Source organism: Lepidochelys olivacea, assembly GCF_965140295.1.
Source record: "Lepidochelys olivacea isolate rLepOli2 genome assembly, chromosome: 3".
In the NCBI taxonomy this organism is placed as follows: Eukaryota; Metazoa; Chordata; order Testudines; family Cheloniidae; genus Lepidochelys; species Lepidochelys olivacea.
The window spans coordinates 146,045,564-146,066,056 of NC_140413.1; the positions used below are offsets into that span (position 1 = coordinate 146,045,564).

Genomic DNA, 20,493 nt, shown 5'->3' on the forward strand with positions numbered 1-20,493 from the left:
CAGAACTTTCCAAAACTATGCTGATTATTACCAATTGTGAAGTAAAATACAAGTCTTTGGCTCTCCGTGCAGTACTAAGAGAACTCTCCAGGTGTGCATCAAGGTACCTGGCACAGCCACCACAGGGAGCTGAGGAGCTGGACATTACCAGAGAAACTGCAGCTGCCAAAGCCTATGTGACTTTCTTGGTGCTCTTCAACAAATGGTTCCCAACTGCAAAGGGAAAGGTGAGAAGAGGAAATCCTGGGCACTGAGCATTTTTTAGTCTGTGTGTAGAATTTGGAAGGTGAATCTGTACAGGTGAAAGGAGTCTGAAAGCCAGCGCGATAGGTTGAATTGCCTATTTATCTACAGAACAGCTATAGCTTGGGTGACAGCAGGACAAGCTTTCTTCACATCTCTCTCTGCCTCTGAAAATGTGGCCTCATTCTTGATGTGGAAGAATCCATCATGGGAGAAAAAAAGCAGGGTGTGAAGTGAGTGAGGATGAGCTAGGACACCCTTCTGTTTCTAAAGGCTTCCTGATTTTCTGCAGGAACTGAGCATTAACTTTTTGGGAAAAGACATTAAGTTTCTAGCCCTAATGGTACTGAAGATCCAAACATGAACCAACATGGGAGTTGTCAGACAGACAGCTTAAAACAATACCTCTGTGAGGTTTTAGCTGTCCTTTTTAATCTTATCTGGGCATTATCACTGAAGACTAATCATGACTGTTCAAATGTCAACATTGTTAACTATTTCAAGATTGATAATTTTAGCAGAAACATTCATCTGACATGCTTATCAAGAGTAGTTGGACTATAGGTGATGCAGGTAGGTTTGATTGACGTTTTCCTTTATAAGACAGGTTTTCAATTGCTAAAAACTTTGCCCAACTTTAGCTATTTAGGCTAAAATTTGCTATGCCAGGAATTTGAATTTTTCTTTGAGATGGGGTGGGAGCAGGAATTTCAGCAAAAATGGTTCAGCTGTTTCTCAAAACAAGTTTAGGGAAAATACATTTTTCCCATGGTAAAAAAATACTATTGTTTCACTGAAAAGCTCTAGAGAGTCTATGCTTTGGAGCTAGAGGTTGAAATGTTGCAGGGGGGTCAGTCTGCTGTTAGAGCTGTGCCTGTTCCTGTTCCTGTGAAAATTTACCCAAATTTGGCCAAGTTCTAAGCCTGTGAAAGTCTCCGTGAATGGAGCAGGTGTCCTATAGGAAAAAATCCTGGGGCCCTGTGATTGTCATTAAAGACTGTTTACAGAGTGTATACTTATAAGAAAGCAGAATTAGGGTTGTACACGCTACCTTAATACTGGAATTTCCTAATATTTTAGTGTTTTGGTTTGCAACCCTAACCTTCTTTTGTCATAAATGGAAATTAAAGTGGGAAAAGACCTGTTAGGTCATTTTATCTATCCCTGGTACCAATGCCAGGTTGTTCTCTATGCTGCCACCTCCCATGGGTTGTCTAATGTGAAATAACTTAAGCAATGGAAATTCTGTCACTTCTGCTGGACTGTTCCACATCCTGATAGCTTTCAACACTAGGAAGTAATTTAATAATTGTATTATTCCTAACTGCATCCTAGGCTCTAAATTAGTCGCAGGGAAGGGATAAAGGGGACAACAGACATCATGAGGAGGAACAGAACAAAAGAGACCTGGGCAGAGGGATATGACAAGAGTTCTCATCACACTTTTCCTCTTTTAGCTCTTGGAGGAAAGTGAATTTACAAAGCACAGTAAATTGGGCAATGTTGCAAATACCAGTGAGGACACACAAATAATTAAAAGGACCCAAGATGCTAAAAATATAGGTAGCAAATTTCACTATCACATTCAACCTGGGAAAATGCAGGCATGGGGGAGGAGGGGCAAATAATCTGAAATGCTGATATTCAGTGGAGGAAGAATGTTAAAACAAATTTCAGAGTGACAATGAGTAAAACTAGCTGGAAATTTTACTGTGTAAAACAGCAGCTATAAGTCAATGTGACTTGACATTGGATACACAGACGCATCCTATCACAGACCTCAGAAGTGAGAGACCTTCTCTAGAAAGTTTTGGTGAGATATCGCTATTAAAATTGTAGATATTTCCAGGCACCTCAATGCTGCCAATACATGGACATATTGGTAACCATGCTCAATCTCACCTGGCAAAGGTTTATTCCTTCCCTTTTCTTCCTTCTGCGTAGGTGATGGAAGCCACACTGGATGTAATTGGCCAGCTGTTTTTCATCATGTCTATTCAAACATTGAAAAATCATCTTCAGTGTTTGATCACAGAACTCCTGCATCAGTATGAGACTGGGATACAACATTTTTATGTCACAGAGGTGAGCAATCCAAGGGTATGTCTGTGATTAGTGACTAGAAGAGTTAGATTGCTCTTCATTACCACAGAACCACTGCTTCCATGTTGTGAGGAGATACTGATTCCAAGTCGAGGCTTTGTCTGAAAGGAGCTGGGCAGGGACACATATCTAGAGTAAGGAATAGATGAGGAAAACAGAAGAAAACCTGAGAATAGGATACAACCAGTTGAACCACTGGCCTGATCTCAAATGAAGGCAGGTGATAGATTCAGGGGCCTGTGGAATGAAGCATATGGTCTACTTCTTGTCCCTGGAGAGTCAGGAAGTACAGAGACAAGTGTGGGATAAATTCAGCCATTGATAGGATATGTGGGAAACCTTTCATAATTAGAAGGAGAGTTCCATAGGTGATTGGTTCAGTAGATAATTCCTTATTACTCTTCACTTCTTTACCACAGTGCTTGTGCCATCTTCTGGATGCTGTACTGTGCCACAGGAAATGGAGCAAGAGGTTGTACCATAGTCTGGACAATATTCTCAGTACTCTATTCACACAGGTAAGGAGGTTGACTCCAATCAGGAGTGGAAAATAATATCACTTTGCTCCAGATGTCACTCGTGGTCAATAGTTGATTTTGCTCTTTGCAGTTGTCTGTTCCCCATCACTTTCCTGTCTCTTGTCATAGGCTGTTTTGTTTCTCAGATATTCTGAAGAAGGGTGAAAAATCTAATGTTTCTGCAGAGGGCTGTCAAGACTGAATTTTTTAGGGATGATTCGACCTGCTATTCCATTGAGAGGGGAATGCCAGCTCCAAGGATGAAAGCACCCTTCTCTGTCATCACAGATCTGTCCCTCTTCATCTGCTGTTCTCTATCACGTTGTGCACTGCCCTTCTCTCCCGCTCTCTATTCCCAGGTCAGGAAGTGAGTGCTGCTTTCTCCTCAACAGGAAAGGTTCATCACAGGACCTCTCTTGAGAATAAGAACCTAACAACCTTCTTTAGAGGAATTCCCTCTTCTGATGCACCAATCAGGGTCACACAGACTCTTGTTCTTCTGTCAGTCTCTGATATGTTTGTTAAGTTTTCCACTATCTTGGGGCACTCCTGTGGGGCTGAATGAAGCAAATACGCTCATTCTATTTTAGAGGAGATGGTTCGTTAAACATTCCTGGGGTGTTGAAGGACCAGGTTTTCCAGCTTCTGTGAATGTTTCAAATGCTCCTTTGCTGTGGAACCATGTGTCTGTGACAAGGATTTCTTCTGTTTTCAGGTTTGTGCTAAGTCTGAAATATCTGATACGCCAAGTAACTGGAACCAAACCTCTGCATTGCGAGCCTTCCAGGTGCTGGGTAAGAATAGAAAGAAACATTGAAATGAAATAACAGTAACAGGATCTCAGATTCCTGACTCTTCTAAAAAACTTCATTTGGAAATGTGGTGGTTTTCTTCCCTTTACATCACTTGTTATTAGTCAGACTTCTCTTCTGTTAGGTCCTATTTATCAGGAGGATATTATAGCTTTCCTCAGAAAGCCGATGGAGGGCACAGAAGAGGTGGAGTGCACTGCAGCTCTCACAGTCTTGAGAGAAGTTACCCAGGAGCGTAAGTAAGAAAGGAAGGCACAAGAGCGGAACTGCGATGTGGGAGCTTGTCTGCCACTTGCTTATTTATACGAGCAAGTGCCATCAGCTCCTCCCTTTCATGAGTACCAAATGCCATCAGCTCCTCCCTTTCATGAGTACCAAATGAACACATAAAAATGATGTGAATTATCAGTGTGCCTCTGACTGTCAACCCCAGGGACAAGGTCCTTTCCTGACTTCAATGGAACCGTGTCTCAGCTGAGACTCTTGCCCCAGATTTTTGGAGCCAGCCTCTTGTGTGCAGGGCACATTTAAGCTTGGCGTTAGAACTTTGTGTGTGAATGGCTGAACAATTTTATATTTGAAATCTTAATTCAAGCATACGTTCCCAATCTGAATTCACGTTCACAGCCTTACTGACGTATTAATGGTGCCAGATCCTCAGCTGGTATAAACCAGCATAGCTCTATTCAGTCTCAGTCTGGCAGCAGGAGTAGGGTCAGACAAAACAATCCTCCTCATGACAGGGCTGTCTCACTTGCTTAGAGGCTTACAACATATTGAAAAAGTCCCAAAATACCCTTGGCGTGATGCAATGCTACCATGCCATGATGGCGCATCATGAAGTGGTGATGTAATCTTACAATATGACAGTGGTTGTGCTTACATAACTTGTCTTGGAGGACAGAGCCTAAAAAGGAGTTAACCAAATGTTTATCTAATCCACAAAGAGGCAAGAATGGTGGTATAGGAAGTTAAAAAGAGCGAGGAGCTTCTTGTGATAGACTCCAGCCTGCTAAAGCCCCTGTCTATATTCCTTTCAGCTCCCCATATGGACAAAGTAAAAGACATCATGGTGCAATCTGTGGCTCTCCTCATACATGAAAACAACTATCAGGTAAGAGAACATTCAAATGTCTGGGAACAGACTTGTCTTAAGCTTCTAGGGTGGGAGATGGATTTATAGAATCACCAGTGTAACTAATAGGAAGGATTTTGCCTGTTGGGCTGGGGCAGGTTGTTTGCACTGTGGCTCTGACAACAGAGTTGATGCAGCTGCAGCTGCATTCTCTGATTTCTCATTTATGATCAGCAAGACCCGATCATCTACTTAAGAAGCACAATGTAAAAAACTCTACAGTGGGGAGGAGCATTTCAGACAGTACATTTGTGGTGCACACTGGGATTTTTAAATATCATTGACAGTCTTCATTTGTGTGTCTTCTGGAGGTGAAAAGTCCTCTCTTGCAGCTGATTAGAAGTTTTGCATGCTGTGGGTATCTCACCTTGCCAGGAGGCAGTGTACTTGTGAATTTTCTCATTCGGCAGTGTGAACTCCCTGTCTGCACCATGGTAAGAAGCAGAAAAATGTCTCCCCTTATTTTTAATCCTCCTGATCTTTTAACAATTATTGTTACCCTTTCCCTGGACCTTTCAAACTCTGCTTTACCTTTTCCTGCCATGAATGTATATATCACTATGTACCTTTGAAGTAGAAAATATCATACTATATTCTGTATAATTTTCTGCCCCTTATTGCTGTCTTCACCAGTATCCACCAATTACATTTATTTAAGTTAAAGGGATGGTGTCAAGTATGTTCTATGCCAAAATGCAGGTTTTGGTTTTTGTAAAAACAAAAAATTACAAACCTTAATGTGAATGGGAATGATTTCACTTTTTAAAAATGTCAGTGAAAAGTGCTTTTGGGACATGGCAAGCTGGGAGAAGGAAGGGGATTTAATTGGGCATCAATAAGGGCTTCAGTGAAGTTTTCTTAACTGTGTTTGACTCAAATAATTATCTTTCAAACATTCCTCTAGATACCTGCAGTCATTCAAGCACTTATGCTACCCCTCTTCCCCTCCATCTCAATGTGGTTAGAAGGCAAATAGATTAATGTGTCCTGATTTTTCATCTATTTATAGAAGTCTGAAGGTGACTGGGATGAAGAGGCAGTCCAGGTGTATAGTATCAACACCCTAAACCTGGTAAGCACGATTATACATGGACTGATCAAACTTTCCAGTAGTTCCACCCAAAGGGTTCTCCCTGACTTACTCACCTGCATGCACCAGCTGGGACATGCCTCAAAGGGATCTTCCTTCGGATGTGTTCCTCATGAGAATCATCTATATGCAAAAGAGCCCGGGTCAGTCATGAAGAGAGACGTAGGTGATTGGCTAAGAAGAGAGGAAAGGAGTACCTTTGATCCTGCTAAGTGCTGAGTTCTTCTTGTGAGATGTTGAGTATGCTTAACTCCCTTGAATTTCCTTGGTATTTGAGGGTACGCATTAACTTACTGGAGGTGCTTAGCATACCAAAGGAATCAGGACAATAATGAGAAGGAAGAATCAAACAAAACTGTATAGATTTGGATGTGCTATTGTGGGAGGCAGAGAAAGGCAGTTCTATCTGCCATTAAGTAAGAGGTCAGAGTTCTGAAGTATTGGTTAAGAAGCAGCAATTTTTTCCCATTGATAAAAGGAAAGTCACAAGAGAGATGATGTTGCATGTCTAACACCGACAGACCCCGGTCATTGGCAAGCGGGATCGAACCTGGGACCTCTGGAGCTAAATGCATGAGCCTCTATTGCATAAGCTAAAAGCCACATGGCTCTTAGCTAAGGCTGTACAGCAGACTCATTCATCTCTCTCTAAGTGATCTCAATGCCATGACATGGGACAGAGCATCACACCCAAGAGGAGCGTGGGTTACACATGTATAAAGATATCCAAACCTATGCTGTTTGTTGCTTTCAGGTGCCCTGGAAAATGCTATTGCAGTTTGTGTGCCCTCTGGAGTATGTCAACACTTTCATCCCCATCTGCAAGACCTTGACATCTTTGTTCATAAAGTCAGGGAAAGGAGGCCTATCTCCTTACCTGGCGGAGTTACACAGAAGACGTTAGTATCAGAACAGCTGCATTTAATTAAATCTCCTTCATAATATAAGATGTGAATGAAACTTTCTGCTGGAGAAGGTTACAGGACTGACACTAGTAAGGTACCTAGCCTGTTAGCAAGAGGCAATGCAATTCTTATGGAATCTTCTCATACAATCAGAACGCTTACATTATATATGGAAAAACACAAGCAACCAATGAAAGTGCTGCATTTCATTCCAGTTTTCATACACTGACCAAAACTCTTGTCAGCATTCAAGTTTTGAATGCTAGAAATATATAAATAAAGAGCCTTATGAGCAGGGGCATATACCTAAAAAGAAGCACAAGTGTACAAGGAAATTTCCCAGGAAGGTGAAAATCATGCCCAGCTATATTGGTTCTACCTTGAACTAGTTGGAGAGCAACAGTCTTTATTTGAGATCCTGAATGGGACTGTCTCCTACAGTTCATATTTTTATTATAAAGTAGACTGGATTGAGACACCCTAAATAGGTAAAGGTGGTAAAACAAAGCTCAAAGAGGCATATAAATACTCTGGGGCTGCCATTTTATATGTTTATATGAAGACAATGGGGTTGAAAAGGTTCCAGAATCTACATAAATTTTTTCTGTTTTGTAAGCATCCTTTCTTGATAAAATTTTCCAACTCTGATGTTTTTTACTTATCCAGTTGTCTTTCCATCCAGTTACTTCTTGCTTCTTACCCTTTAAGTATCTTTAACTGCAGTGCTATGTGACTCATAGCAGGGATGCTGACAGGAGTCTTGGACACCTGGCCAGATGTTTAAATACTCTGTTTTATTATTGGCCATACTCACCTGTCCAAGAGTGACAAAACTGAGACTGACATTATAACAAGTTAGAGAATGACCCTGTTGATCAGTAAACACTATCTACTGGTTAAAAACAATTGTCTAATCTCTAACTCGCAGCTCAGTGTGTTGCCCCCAGCTCTCCTGTACATTCAATGAGCTTCTATTTCTTTTTATGACAGCGACTGAACTCCCAACCCCTCAGGCACTCCTGCTACGCCTTTTGGTAAGCAATTCTTCCTGTAACTCATCTATTTGGTCCAAGATACTTGCATTTAGTTCAATAATAAATTTTAAAAAAAATTAAAATATGTCATCTATGAAACCAGAGTTTGCAGTGGTTGAGCCAGCTGAGCCTTTCTTAAATTGTACTGGATGGTGATGAGCAGTTACCATTTCCAAGGATAATCTCCCAGATCTTTCATTCAGATGCCTGCACATCCTGGCTGGATCACTTGGGGTCTCTAGTGATGACTGGTGTGGCAACAGGAAACTGAAAGCAGACCTCTGTGGCTATCCTGTGAAATAATCTCTGACATGAGGGGGACCTGCAAATGCTGTTTATCCTATAAATAAATAAACCTGTTCAAGACCATTCTGATCCCCATCCCAACAAAAGCAACCTTTTAAGAGACAAAATGAAGCATTATAGTTCAACCTCCCAACCGTTCCTTTTGCTGCTAGAGTCTTGAAATGAATGCTGGCTCTTCATTTTCCAGGTGATTTCATTGTATCCCTACAAAGATGGAGACTGTGGGGTTGTTGCTCTCCAACTGTTGCATGCCCTCCACCCTCTCAACTCTCTCCATCCTGTGATGCATTCAGATTTGGGACAGTTGTGGATGGAGATGATTCCTGAGCTTATACAATATTTAGAAGGTAAGGAAGTGGGAAGTGGGTTCCCAGAACAGCTGATGTGTGTGACAGACTCTGAGTCAACTCTCCTGTTGATTCAGAGTGCATGTGCTTGGTCCCATGGAAGTAGTATGCATCTGTGTCAAGGCAGCTCTTATAGACTTACACAATCCTGCTCCCGCACAAGTCATTTGAAGTTTTGCTTCTGATTTCAATGGTAGCAAGACTAGCTCATAGTGGTTTACCCAGCCCAACACACCACTGTGGATTGACATTTGCTCTTGAATCAATACATTGTAATACAATCCATTTCTTCTAGCTTCACTGGGTTTAGGTCTCAGCCTAGATGTATAAATACACTTCATTCTTCCTATTGGCTTATGCTCCACTCTTGTTTCTTTTCCTGTTTGATTGGAGTTCTGGAGCAAGGCAGGCCAGAACTCCTTCTCCCCCTCCCCACCTCCTGAGTCCATTAGGGATATTCTTTCCTAGTAGCCCTTGTTCCCTGAGTCAGATCTGGAAGGGAAGGAAAATCTGTTTGCCAACCTAGTCTTTTTCTATATTATTTAGCTAGACTCAAATCCTGAGGCCCTTAGTCCTTATTCAGGCTCTCATTGACTTTTCAACAGGAATTTTCCCCAAGTAACAATGTGGTGGAGTGTGGGGGAGAGGGGCGGAAGGGTCATAACTCTCTAAATATAGCCTCTGCCATTCTTTTAGACTGCTGAGGAGAGGAGAGAATATGGTTTTAATTTCTCTGCAAAGGGATTAAAACTGAGATGTTTCAGATGAGTGAAAGGGAATTAGGCACCCAAATTCCACTGAAATTCAATGGAAATTGGGCACCTAGCTTCCCTACGCTCCTTTGAAAATCTCACCTTTATAGCCCTTGCTGTTTTGCCTGCAAATGCCAGCTGTGCAGTATCTCCATCAGCTTTGATAACCTTTTTAATAGATCCACAGATATTAAGGCCAGAAGGGACCATTTGATCATGTAGCCTGACCTCCTGTTTAACACCGAAAAGAATTCCACCCAGTTACCCCTGTATTGATCCCAATAACTTCTGCTGAGCTAAAATATATCTTTAGATCAAGACTGGATGCCTTTCTAGAAGACATCAACTGATGGAGAATCCACTACTTCCTTTGGTAATTTGTTCCAGTGGTTGAATACTTTTATTGCATACAATATGTTTATGCTGATCGCCAAGCTAAAGCACACATCCTAGCTGATCCATCTCACTCTGTGCTGGTATCTGGAGTCTCCATTATGTCTTGCTGAGCCAATCTGAACAGTGTTCAAAACACTTTTGCTGACAAGCTGCATTTCTGCCTCTTCCAGCACATAATGAAGGAACTCTGGAAGAGGAGAAATGGAAGGACAAGCTGCTTCAGGTAACATTCATCCTCTTGAGGGGCCTTTAGCTCTTCGACGATGTGCCTATTGTGTTCCACCTATGTTCAGCACGTGTCTATACTACCACTGCAGGATCATCTGCCCTTGCCAACTGTGTGCATCCGCTTAGCAACAAAACCATATTTGTGCATCCACATACAGCAGATTTTATAGCAATGATTGTAGCAGTGCATTCTGGGATTCCTGAAGCATCCTATTTTCCTCACTGCCCTGGGGAGAGAATACACTGCACTGGGCCAATCTCCAGTGAAACATACTTTGCTCCGTGTACTGGGCGCGGTTATGCTGGTTAGCGGGCCATGGGGGTAAAGGTCAGTCTTCACCCTACACTATTTCTGAAGTATCTGGTACTGGTCATTGTTGGTGACAGAATACCAGACTAAATTGGCTTTCTAACAATTCCTCTGTTCCTAATGTCTTGCATCAATAAAAGACCCTCTGACTAGCTGTCTCTAAATGTCGAGCTATTTGCATACTTTGAAAATAGGTAGCAGTGAGTTTGAAGAGCTGTAAGTATTCTTCCTAACAGACTTTCTTCCTACCCCTGATCAGCTTTTAGAAAAGTCAGTGGAAGCCATTATGGATGATGCATGGTCCTGTGAGCTTGCAAATGAGATTCTTGTGAAAAGCAAAAGCTATTCTCAGAGGCCCCAAGATAAGGTCAGTTCTGGGTATAATGAATAGGAGTGAAACAACAAATGCAGTCTACCTGTGTTAGGAGAGGTTTCTGGGGAGATGAAAGTATGCAGGACTGGCTGGGTTACAAGGTGCCCAGGGTCAGTGTTTAAGAAATACATATTAGAGCTCTTTCCATGGGGATCTGTAAGTTATGCAGCACATGTTCAAGGAGGGAGTTGTCCCTGATGGCAGCAGAATACCTGACACAGTAGAATTCTACTTCTGGTCTTGTGTGTCAAAGCCCTGATCCAGCAAAGCCCTTAGGCACATGTTTATTTTTCAGCACATGTGTAGGCCTCTTGACTTCACCATCAAATTTATATGGAAAAACCTACAAAAACACAGGATTATTTGTTAGCGAAAGTGGAATTAATATTCTCTGTTAGAAGAATTTTAAATTCCCCTTTGGCTTCCATTGACTTCAGTGGGACTACTCAGATATTTAAAGTTGAGCGTGTGCTGCCGTGCTTTACTGGATCGAGGTCTAAGTGACTACCCTCTCCTCATTCCAGTGCTTTTTTAAAACACACTTCTGCCATAAGTCTTAGGTGGTGATCCACCCCAAAAGTGTATATTGAATATTGTGTGCTGCAATGGGACTACCAAAATAGCTCCTATTAACCCAGCATATATAATCTACTCTTTGTGGGCAAATTATGCTTCTCAGATTTGGCATTCCCATTATACTGTCTTCTCTTCTACGGTTCTCCAACTATGGGGCCAGATCCTCAAATGGTGTAAAATAATGTTGCTCCAGTGAAAATAGCAGCAGCTGGTGCTCATCACTTATTAGACTCTGATTTTGGTGCCTAAATATGGATTTACTGGTCTAATTTTAGGTACCCCACTTCTTAAAACCTCAGCCTTAGTAAACAGATATATATGATCATCTGGGCAGCCTCCAATCTGAAGGCTCTCTCTGGATCATGGTTATTTGCAGTTCCTGAAAACAGTGACCTTCCAATATAAGATGTGTGAAGGGCACCAAAATCTTTATCTTGCAACAATATAATGAGCCCTGCTGGGCATTTTAGAGCTGAGGGAGATCACACTGTAACTGGCTCTAATTAGTGTTCCAACAGATATCACAATTCTTTACTCATAGCCCATAATGATGTGAAGTTCTTTCAAATATATAAAAACACCAAAGAAATTATTTCTTTTTATATACTGCATACAGTGAGATCTAAAATGTATTAATGGGGAATAATCATTCCCCTGTATCTAATGATAATCCTGTATTTTTATAGATTTTCCCGTATAAATTTTATGGGGCAGTCCTACGGGCATCAAGAAACAGAGATGTGGTGAGGGAGTACCTCAGCATTGTACTACGGACTTCTCAGCAGGAGGAAGCTGAGAGAGAGGTGAGGGAAATGGAGTGGTCATCAATTAATCTCTGTGAAGAGAGAAAAGGACTAATGAGAATTTCCATAGACTGGAGAGGGGGGCATAGAGATAAATGGAAGAGTGACCAAATATCTCTATGTGAACTAGAATGGGAGAAATTATGTAGTCTTGGAGTGGAGGAAGGGAAAGGAAGAGGAATATAAAGACTATCAAAGATCTGTAAGCAGACTAGGGAAAGGAGGAGAGTAATGATGGAGGAGATAGCCTTTGCCTCCCCTATATGAATGGCATAGAAGTCCCCTGGTGCTCTCCAAAGCTTGGGAAAGGATGTGGAAGGGAAGTCTGGGTGGTGGAAAGGTTGGGGTGGAGAGTACAGGAACAAGGAAAGGGAAGTGTTCCATACTGAAGCATGACTCTGTGTTTTAGGGAATTGCTTCTGCCGTCAGTCTCGTAGCCACCCGCCACCTCAAGGACACCTTGGTGGTGCTTCAGGAATTCATTAACATTGTGAACCCAGATGAAAGCTCACCCAGTGAGGTACAGATAACATGTTATTTTACTGTGAAACCATGGCTCAAATGTGGCTTGTAAAGCACACAGGTTTCTCAGACTCCCCTCCATCCCTTCTTTTCAGAGACACTTCTGGGGACATCTGTACTTGTTTAAAGTTACAGAGGAGAGTGCTGCCTTTTTCCAGTAAGAATTACGTTTGTAGAAGAATGGGTTGCACTACCTGATGATGTGTGATCTTTTAGTGAGAGACCTGTGACCACTTCTGGGCTCAGGACAAACGGCTGCAGGGCCTCCAGTCTGGTGGGAGAAAACAAAAGGCCTTCAAGTGGGGCACCACCTGCAGTAGACTCGTTCAGCACCAGCAGATAGATCACGGGTGATTAAATCAAACAGTCATCCCCCATCAGGCCTACCTTCCCTCAGGGAGGCTCTGGTAGGTGGCAGTCTCCCCTGACTGAGCTGTACTCTCCCCTTTTAATATCTTGCTCTGGACAGACAGCGAGGGAGAAATGTGTTGCCTCATGTCCCACTAGACACAGAAGATTCTAAGTCTAAGTAACTTTCCCCTTTAACCCTTCCCTCCAAGCCTGACACCTATTGCAGGTATAGTGTGTCCGGGCGAGGGTTGATTGCATCCACAACCCCTCCTTTATATGCCCCATCACAGACCCTCTTGGAATGCAAATGTTCAAGGTGGGAGAGTTAAGGTTGTTGTGGGAACCTGAATTTTCTGCATTTGTGTGATTTAAAATCTCCGCCTTCATGTTGCAATAATGTCGCTGATTGATACAAACTGTGGGTCCAATTCTGCAAAGTCTTGTTCATGACAGTAGTGTGTTCTCCATGGGCTTTGAAAAGATTATTCAGGTGAGTAAAGGACTGCAGGAATGAATTCTGTAAAATGTGGCTAATGAGAAATGTTACCCCATTGTCTTGGAGGCCGCTTGAATGTGCTGGAGTTACAGCCCCCCACACAGGAAAAGATGCTGCTTAGCTTTCCCCTGTTCCGATATTTAAACTTCTGTCTCCTGAAAGAGGGTGGCACTGACCCAACATCAGCCAAAATGGATCACTTTGGCCACACAGCTCTGTCTGCTGAATATGTAGGCAGAGTAAATGTGGTCATCTAAACACAGTTTAGTCTTGAAGTCTTTTTCCCCCAGCTCATCACTCGGTCAAGGGAGAGTTCATTCCGACCCTGCTTACACAATGGATATTTCTCTTGAAATATCACATCTGTGTAAATTCCCTACTTGAAGTTTTGACTCAAGAGTGGATGTCCTTTTAAGAGAGAGACTAGATTTGCTCTAGTTCAATCACAAGTAATTGTCCTCAGTAGAGTTCACTCATGTGGCAAGGAAGAATAATTCCCTCCTCCACTGCAAGAATCACTGGGTGAAATCCTATGGCCTATGCTATGCAGAAGGTCAGACTTGATGATCAGAATGGTCCCCTTTGGCCATAAAGCCTATCAATCTCAGCTCTTCTGAGAACCTCTCCTTCATCTGCAGGTTTTCTCTTACCTATAGACAATTTTCTGGCACCGAATATTTGGACAGTGGAGCAGTTCTGTTGGAGCGGGGTGGGGTGGAAGGAGAGAGAAGGAGCTTGTCCATGAGAAAGAATTTGGAAAGATGATGAGTTTGCATTTATCTCCCTTTCCACCACAGGATGCACAGCAGAGTAAGTGGAGCATGGCATCCAGCACCCTTCACCTTTGCTATGACCAGGTGGCCAAGGAAACAAAGGACAACATCCTTCCCTGGGTGGACCACATCCTGTCCCAAATGTTATACCATTACTGCTGCCACACTGCCTCAGCCACGGTACTATGAAAGTGAACCTATTTCTATGGATGCTTTTCTCCTCCTCAAGCATTAGAGTTCCTGGGGTGCAGAAATCTTTGTTTTGGGCTCAGCTTGTCTCCACTAGGAAACTGACAGGAAACTATCTGCTGGGGTACCATCCCATCATTGCTTCTGATGTGGATGTTCTAGAAAGGGGTCCCGTAAGGGCCCCATATCTGCTTTGCATCCACAGCATAAGAACATAGGGATTGCCATAATGAATCAGATTAGTGATCCGTCTAACTAATTTTCCTGATTCTGAAGTAACACTTGCTGTTCTATAATACCCAAGATCTTTCCTTTTTTAAAGATAGTAAGAGTTCTTTCAGCAGAACAAGAATTTCTTGTTTGGTGTTTTTTGGTGTTTGGAAAACCGCTCCAGAAAAAGGTAAGGTACAGTTACCAGGTCCCTTCCCTCTACACTCCCTGTGCATCTCCTTTGTCTGTTTTCAGATGTTTCTGAGACTAGTAGATGAGATTGGCAGTAACCTTTTCTAGCAAGGTGGGTTTCTGAAGTGTTGTCTAAATATGGTGATCTCACTTGTCACTTGGTCATGAGAACTGGAATCAGGGAGAAAGGGGGGATTTTCTGAAATTTGCCTTCTCTGCATGTCATGGGAACAGAAAGAGGTTTGTCAGATTCTTGGTCACATGATCTGATGTAGGATGTAGAAAATGTCTCTCTTTCCATCTGAGCATGGAAAGTAGGGGGATGTGATCTAATGGATATTTTTATAGGTATGGTGACAGCCCGGTTTCAGGCTGTTCCCTTCTTATTTAAATTAAATGGAAACGTTTACCTCTGGTGTAGCTTTTGATTTTTCAAATTCATATTCCAATGGTTAGAGTGATTGTTATTACCATACATGGTGGGTTACAGCCTTAATGAAGTGTTCTGTTAATCATGATAATTAAAACAAATGATATTTGTATGAAGATACTAAATACATATGGGCCCCTCTTTATGTTCCTGTATTTCAGTGTGTCATAAGGTCTCAACACATAATAGTTATCCTTGCTTCTGAGTTCAGGCAATGAGAACAGATGTTGGATATCAGTTGGGTAGGGAGAGAACATTTCTTAGGCTATGTCTACACTAGCACTTTTGTTGGTAAAACTTTTGCCCGTCGGGGTGTGGGGAAAAAACATTCACATGACTGACATAAGTTTCAGTGACAGAAGTGCTGGTGTGGACAGCGCTATGTTGGTAAGAGACACTCTCCTGCTGACATAGCTACCACCGCTCATTGGCGGAAGCTTTATTATGCTGATGGGAGAACTCTCTCTCGTTTAGCATAAAGCGACTACATGGGAGACCTTACCACGGGAGCTGTGCCACTGTAAGGTCTCTAGAGTAGACACAGCCTTAGAACGTGGAACAGGCAGGAGGGGTAAGGGACAGTATCTCATTATAATATGTTTGACATGAGCACTCTAAGGCCCTATCTAGACTAAGATGTAAAGGCATGATGTTAGCTAACTTGGTCTAATTAACATCTTGTAAAACTCTAGCCTAGAGAAAGTCATGTTTTAGAGTGTGAATAACTGGTTGAGTTAAGGCCTGGCCTGGGGGGAAGGTGTAAACATTTTACTCTACCAGTAGAAGCTAGTTAGCTGGATCTAACATCTCACCTTTATTCTAATCTAGCCATGCCCTAAACTGCTTTATTTCTCCTGTGTCATTAATGCACTAAACTGCCTTTCTCCCCATTCCTGGTGGGATTTAGCACCTAGGTCTGAAGCTGAGCTTTCTGAGGTCAATGGCTGCATTCACCAGAACTGTTGGCAACATCGCCCAGAAAGCAAAAGAAGCCCATGAATTCTCGCAGAAAGCTGTGATCGTGGCATTCATGGTGGTGAGTAAAATATACAAACCGGGCCAAATTCAGCTCTCATTTACAGTCTTAGAGTAACCCCACTGAAATCAGTGGAGTTAATCACATTTTACACCCTGGAAACGAGTGCAGAATCTGGCCTAGGGTCTCTATTCGTTGGGCCATTATAGAGAACTCTGAGCAACACTGGCAGTAAAAAGCTGGGCATGATGGAGTTTATATACAAAGCTCCCACACTTTGAGCACATGGCAGCCGTACACAGAGCTCTGGCACTTTGAATCAATGACCCCTGCTGGAACCTGGTTGCAAGGCTGGACCAAGCACATATGGGATCTTTCATGGTCCCACTGATCCACTTTGTCCCCACTTATAAATATAATTGTCATTTTATTTCATAGTAGTCCATACATCCCCTATAAATCAGGGCAGTGACTGGAGGTAAGGCTGATATGTGTATGTGGCAGCTTGGCTGGGGGTGCAGAGAGGTCAGGGTGGTCTGGTTTGCAGGATGAGAGGTGCGGGGACAGGAAGAGGAAGCAGTAGGCAGCATGAAGTGGTGGCAGTGTCAATGAGCACAGTGGACAGTCATGCCTAGTGGTTAGAGTAGGAATGGATAGCCAAGAGTCAGAGCCAGGAATCTGAGCCAAGAGTCAGAACTAAGTTACCAGGAGTGAAGCAAGACAGGGCCAAGGCAGGAGCAGGGCTGGAACGAGGCAAAAGCAAAACTGGAATAAGGTGGGAGGAATTCTGGGAACAAGCAGGTGCTATCGCAGCTGTATACAGATACTTTGAGCTGCTGCTGAACTGTTGCTGCTGCTGGGCTTAAGAACTGGTCTGCTGAATCTCCCAACCAATCAGCTGGTGTAACCAGTAAATCAGCCTACTACAGCCAGCTGCACTTGTTAGGTTGCCCAGATACTGGTTCTGCTGCAGGCTCTGGTTCCAGATTGGCTCTGCTGCAGGCCCTAATTCCTGACAATCCCCCCCTACGCCCCCTGCGCACTCCCAAGAATGCCTCATAGGGGCCTCAGAGATTGGTTTCTTGAAGTACTTCTGATGGAATTCTTACAAGAGGTCTGGTGCATGGGTGTTCTCTACTGGTTCCCAAACCATTTGTCCAGACCATAGCTTTCCCAGTCCACCAGGTATTGGAGCCTTGCCCTAACTCACCAAGACTTGAGGATTTGGTTGACCACATATTCCTCCTGTCCGAAGACTGTTTTGGGTGGCGGTGGTGGTTTGGAGCCATTTGGGTATGGGTTTTTGGTGTAGGGCTTAAAAAGTGAGATGGGAAAGACAGGGTGGATTTTCAAGGACTCAGGTAGCTGTAACCTGAAGGCAACTGTGTTCACAAGTTCTGTAATCTTGAAGGGGCCCAGGTATTGGTAGTCTAGTTTGGCAGATGGGTGGCTCAATTTAAGGTTCTGGGCTGACAGCCACACCTTGTCCCCTATGACCAGATTGGGGGCAGCCTGGCAGTCTTGGTCCACATAGTGTAGATACCTTCTTTGGTGGATTGCAAGTGTTCCTTGAGCTCCCAGTGCACCTGGTGTAGGTGGGAGGCTAAAAGCACAGCAGTCGGTACTGGGGAACTCATGGTGAAGGCTGACTGGAAGTGGGGGTAAAAGCCATAGTTTGCAAAGAATGGGCTATGCTGGGTCAAGGGATGGATTGCATTGTTATATGCAAATTTGACATCACACAGCAAGGGAAGCCAGTCGTCACAAGGATAACTCAAAAAGCAGCGAAGATACTGCTCCAAGATTTGATTGACACTCTGTCCATTAGTCTGTGGGTGATAGGTGAATGACGTGAGGGACTCAGTGACAAGGAATCTGAGAAATTCCTGCCAAAATCGGGAGATGAACTGGGGACCCCAGTCTGAAATAATGCCCCTCAGTAACCCATGGTAACAGAGGACATTTTCCAGGAAGAGTCAAGCAATCCAACATGTGGTAGGAACAATACAGCATGGGATGAAGTGCACCGTTTTGTTAGGAGGTTGACGATAACCAGGATGACAAACAGTCCCTGGGAGCATGGTAGTTCTACAATGAAGTCCATTGATATAGTATATTGAGGCTGGAGGAACCCTCAGGATCCTGATTGTGGGTTGTTGGTATGGGCATACAGTTTGCAGGACTTAATATAATTCTTGCAGTAAGCTCATAGGCCTGGCCATTAAATGCTCCTCAAAACCATATTCCAGCTCATGAATTAGCCAAAATGGCCTGCAAGTAGTGAACTGTGGCATAGTTTTAATACCTGAAGCCGAGGTTGTCCCCCAGAACATAAACACAATCCAAGTAAGTGACAGAGGAAGCCATTTGGTAGTCAGAACTAGGAATCTGGTTGGGGAATTGCATCATTCAGATTCTGGTGGATCTGGGTTGCAAATGAGTTGCTGGGGAGCAGGGAGCGGGTGGAGGATGTCACATCGCTATCAATCATCCTGTTGACAAAGTTGGACACCTTGAGCATGGTGCGGGGGCTCTTCTCCAGGTTCATGATATTCGTCTTTGTTGGATAGGGCATCAGCTTTCCTGTTTCTTGTCCCTGGACGATAGGTTACTACAAAGTTGAAGCAAGCAAAGAAGAGTGACTGGAAGTTCTAAGTCTTAGTTAAGACATCTAGCAGTCTGTAGGTACTCCAGATTCTTGTGGTCCATCAGGACTTGGACCAGGAATCAGGCTTCTTCTAGGAGGTGGTGCCACTCCTCAAAAACCACCTCAATCCCTACATCCCTTTCTCAAATATATTTTTCGTCCGCTGGGGTTAGCTTCCAAGAATAAAAAGCACAAGAATGGAATTGTTTGTGGGGCTCCACATGGTGAGATAATATTGCACCTATGGCAACGTTTGAGGCATTGGGCTCAACTGTAAATGGTTTAGTGGGATCTGGATGAATCCGAATGGATGCTGAGGTGAATTCTCTCTTCAGTCAAAGGCCAACTAAGCCTCTGCAGACCAGGCCAATCTGACCCCCTTTTGCAGGAGTGCCATTATGGGTGCAACCAGGTTAGAGAATCCCTTAATAAATTGCCTGTAGAAATTAGAAAACCTCAGGAATCACTGGATCTGGATAGGTCCTTGGGTGTAGTCCAGTCAGATATTCCCACCATCTTATGCAGGTCCATGGTGAGTTCCTTGGGCAAGACAGTTTATCCCAAGAATTCCACTCAGACATCAGAACTCTGCTGCATATTTAGCAACTTGCTGGCATCCTTGCCACAACATTTGAAGCATGGCTTTAGCCACTCATTTGCTCTAACAAAGTCCTCAAATTGTCCCAGAAGTGGGCATCATTTTTTTGTCAGGAGCAGAGATACCCAAGCCAGGAACTCCACAATAAGCAGGCTGGTAATTAAACCCACTCTGATTTGGTCAGTAGGGTATAGCTGTGGGCGTAGCAGAAATAGGAGCCAACACTGGTTTAGGAACCCACAACATTTGGCATGATTACAATTGAACTTGTCAGGCAGGGGCGCTTGGGCTCATGGGAAGCTGGGATTGGAGATGAGTGTGAGAAAGAGATTGTCCTTTGTAGTTTCCATATGTGCTGCATCAGCCATAGATCCCTTATTGTTTGTGTAGGAGCTACTCAAACTTGTCAGTGACCAAGACGTGGGCAGTCATGCCACGTGGTTAGAGCAGGAGTCGGTTGCCAGGAATTGGAGCCCAGGGTCAGAACCAGAGTCAGAGGTTAGATGCCGGAGCCAAAGTCACAGGTCCTGATTTGGAACCGTGGGTCAGAATCTGACTACTTGGAGTGAGGCATGGTGGGGTCCAAGGCTGGAACAAGCCAGGCAAAGGAGCTATCACAACCATGGGCAAATGCTTTGAGCACCCACTGAACTGCTGGGCTTAAGAGCCAGTCTGCAGAGCCTTCCAACCAATCAGGCAGTGTAGCCAATCAAGCAGGCCAGTTGTACTTGTTTGGTAAGGTTGTCTGGAGTCTGGCTCTGCCACAGGCCCTGATTCCTGACAAGCAGTTAGAGGCAACATTAAATTTATAGGAATGCAAGGGGACACTGGAGGAAGCCCTTGGATAGTGGTAACATAGAGCGGCTGGCTGGGAGCCCCAGCCATGGTCCAAAGACCTGGGATATGACAGAAGAAATAATGAGAGAAGCCACCCAGTAAGAGGCAGCATGAAATGTTGGGAGCCTGGAGGAAACCCCTAGTTGAGGCAGCAAGAAATGACTGGGTGGGCAGAGACTCAGAGGAAGAATCCATTTGGGGGGCGGGCAGCAGGTGAGGAAAGAACACTTGCTCTCCCACCAAAATTTCAGATATACCCTTCCCCACTGCCACTTCCTGTCATGTCTCACTGGTTGGTAGACGGGGGGGAGGTTTTCTCAACACTGAGCAGTTTTAGACTT

At 43.6% G+C, this 20,493-nt stretch overlaps 1 protein-coding gene across 1 annotated transcript in view; it reads left to right on the top strand.

Annotated features, from left to right (window-relative positions):
• LOC311518587 (maestro heat-like repeat-containing protein family member 1) overlaps positions 1 to 20,493 on the top strand; it is a gene marked incomplete at both ends in the record, with an annotated part of 60,182 nt that overhangs the window by 9,642 nt on the left and 30,047 nt on the right. Inside the window, 17 exons of the mRNA XM_084624508.1 lie at positions 73 to 227; positions 2,188 to 2,328; positions 2,766 to 2,864; positions 3,580 to 3,658; positions 3,801 to 3,911; positions 4,717 to 4,790; positions 5,123 to 5,245; positions 5,821 to 5,883; positions 6,656 to 6,800; positions 7,797 to 7,840; positions 8,334 to 8,493; positions 9,812 to 9,864; positions 10,439 to 10,546; positions 11,815 to 11,931; positions 12,341 to 12,451; positions 14,098 to 14,253; positions 16,002 to 16,130. Coding sequence (XP_084480634.1) covers positions 73 to 227; positions 2,188 to 2,328; positions 2,766 to 2,864; positions 3,580 to 3,658; positions 3,801 to 3,911; positions 4,717 to 4,790; positions 5,123 to 5,245; positions 5,821 to 5,883; positions 6,656 to 6,800; positions 7,797 to 7,840; positions 8,334 to 8,493; positions 9,812 to 9,864; positions 10,439 to 10,546; positions 11,815 to 11,931; positions 12,341 to 12,451; positions 14,098 to 14,253; positions 16,002 to 16,130 — 1,868 coding nt within the window. The remainder of the gene's footprint in view (positions 1 to 72; positions 228 to 2,187; positions 2,329 to 2,765; positions 2,865 to 3,579; positions 3,659 to 3,800; positions 3,912 to 4,716; positions 4,791 to 5,122; positions 5,246 to 5,820; positions 5,884 to 6,655; positions 6,801 to 7,796; positions 7,841 to 8,333; positions 8,494 to 9,811; positions 9,865 to 10,438; positions 10,547 to 11,814; positions 11,932 to 12,340; positions 12,452 to 14,097; positions 14,254 to 16,001; positions 16,131 to 20,493) is intronic.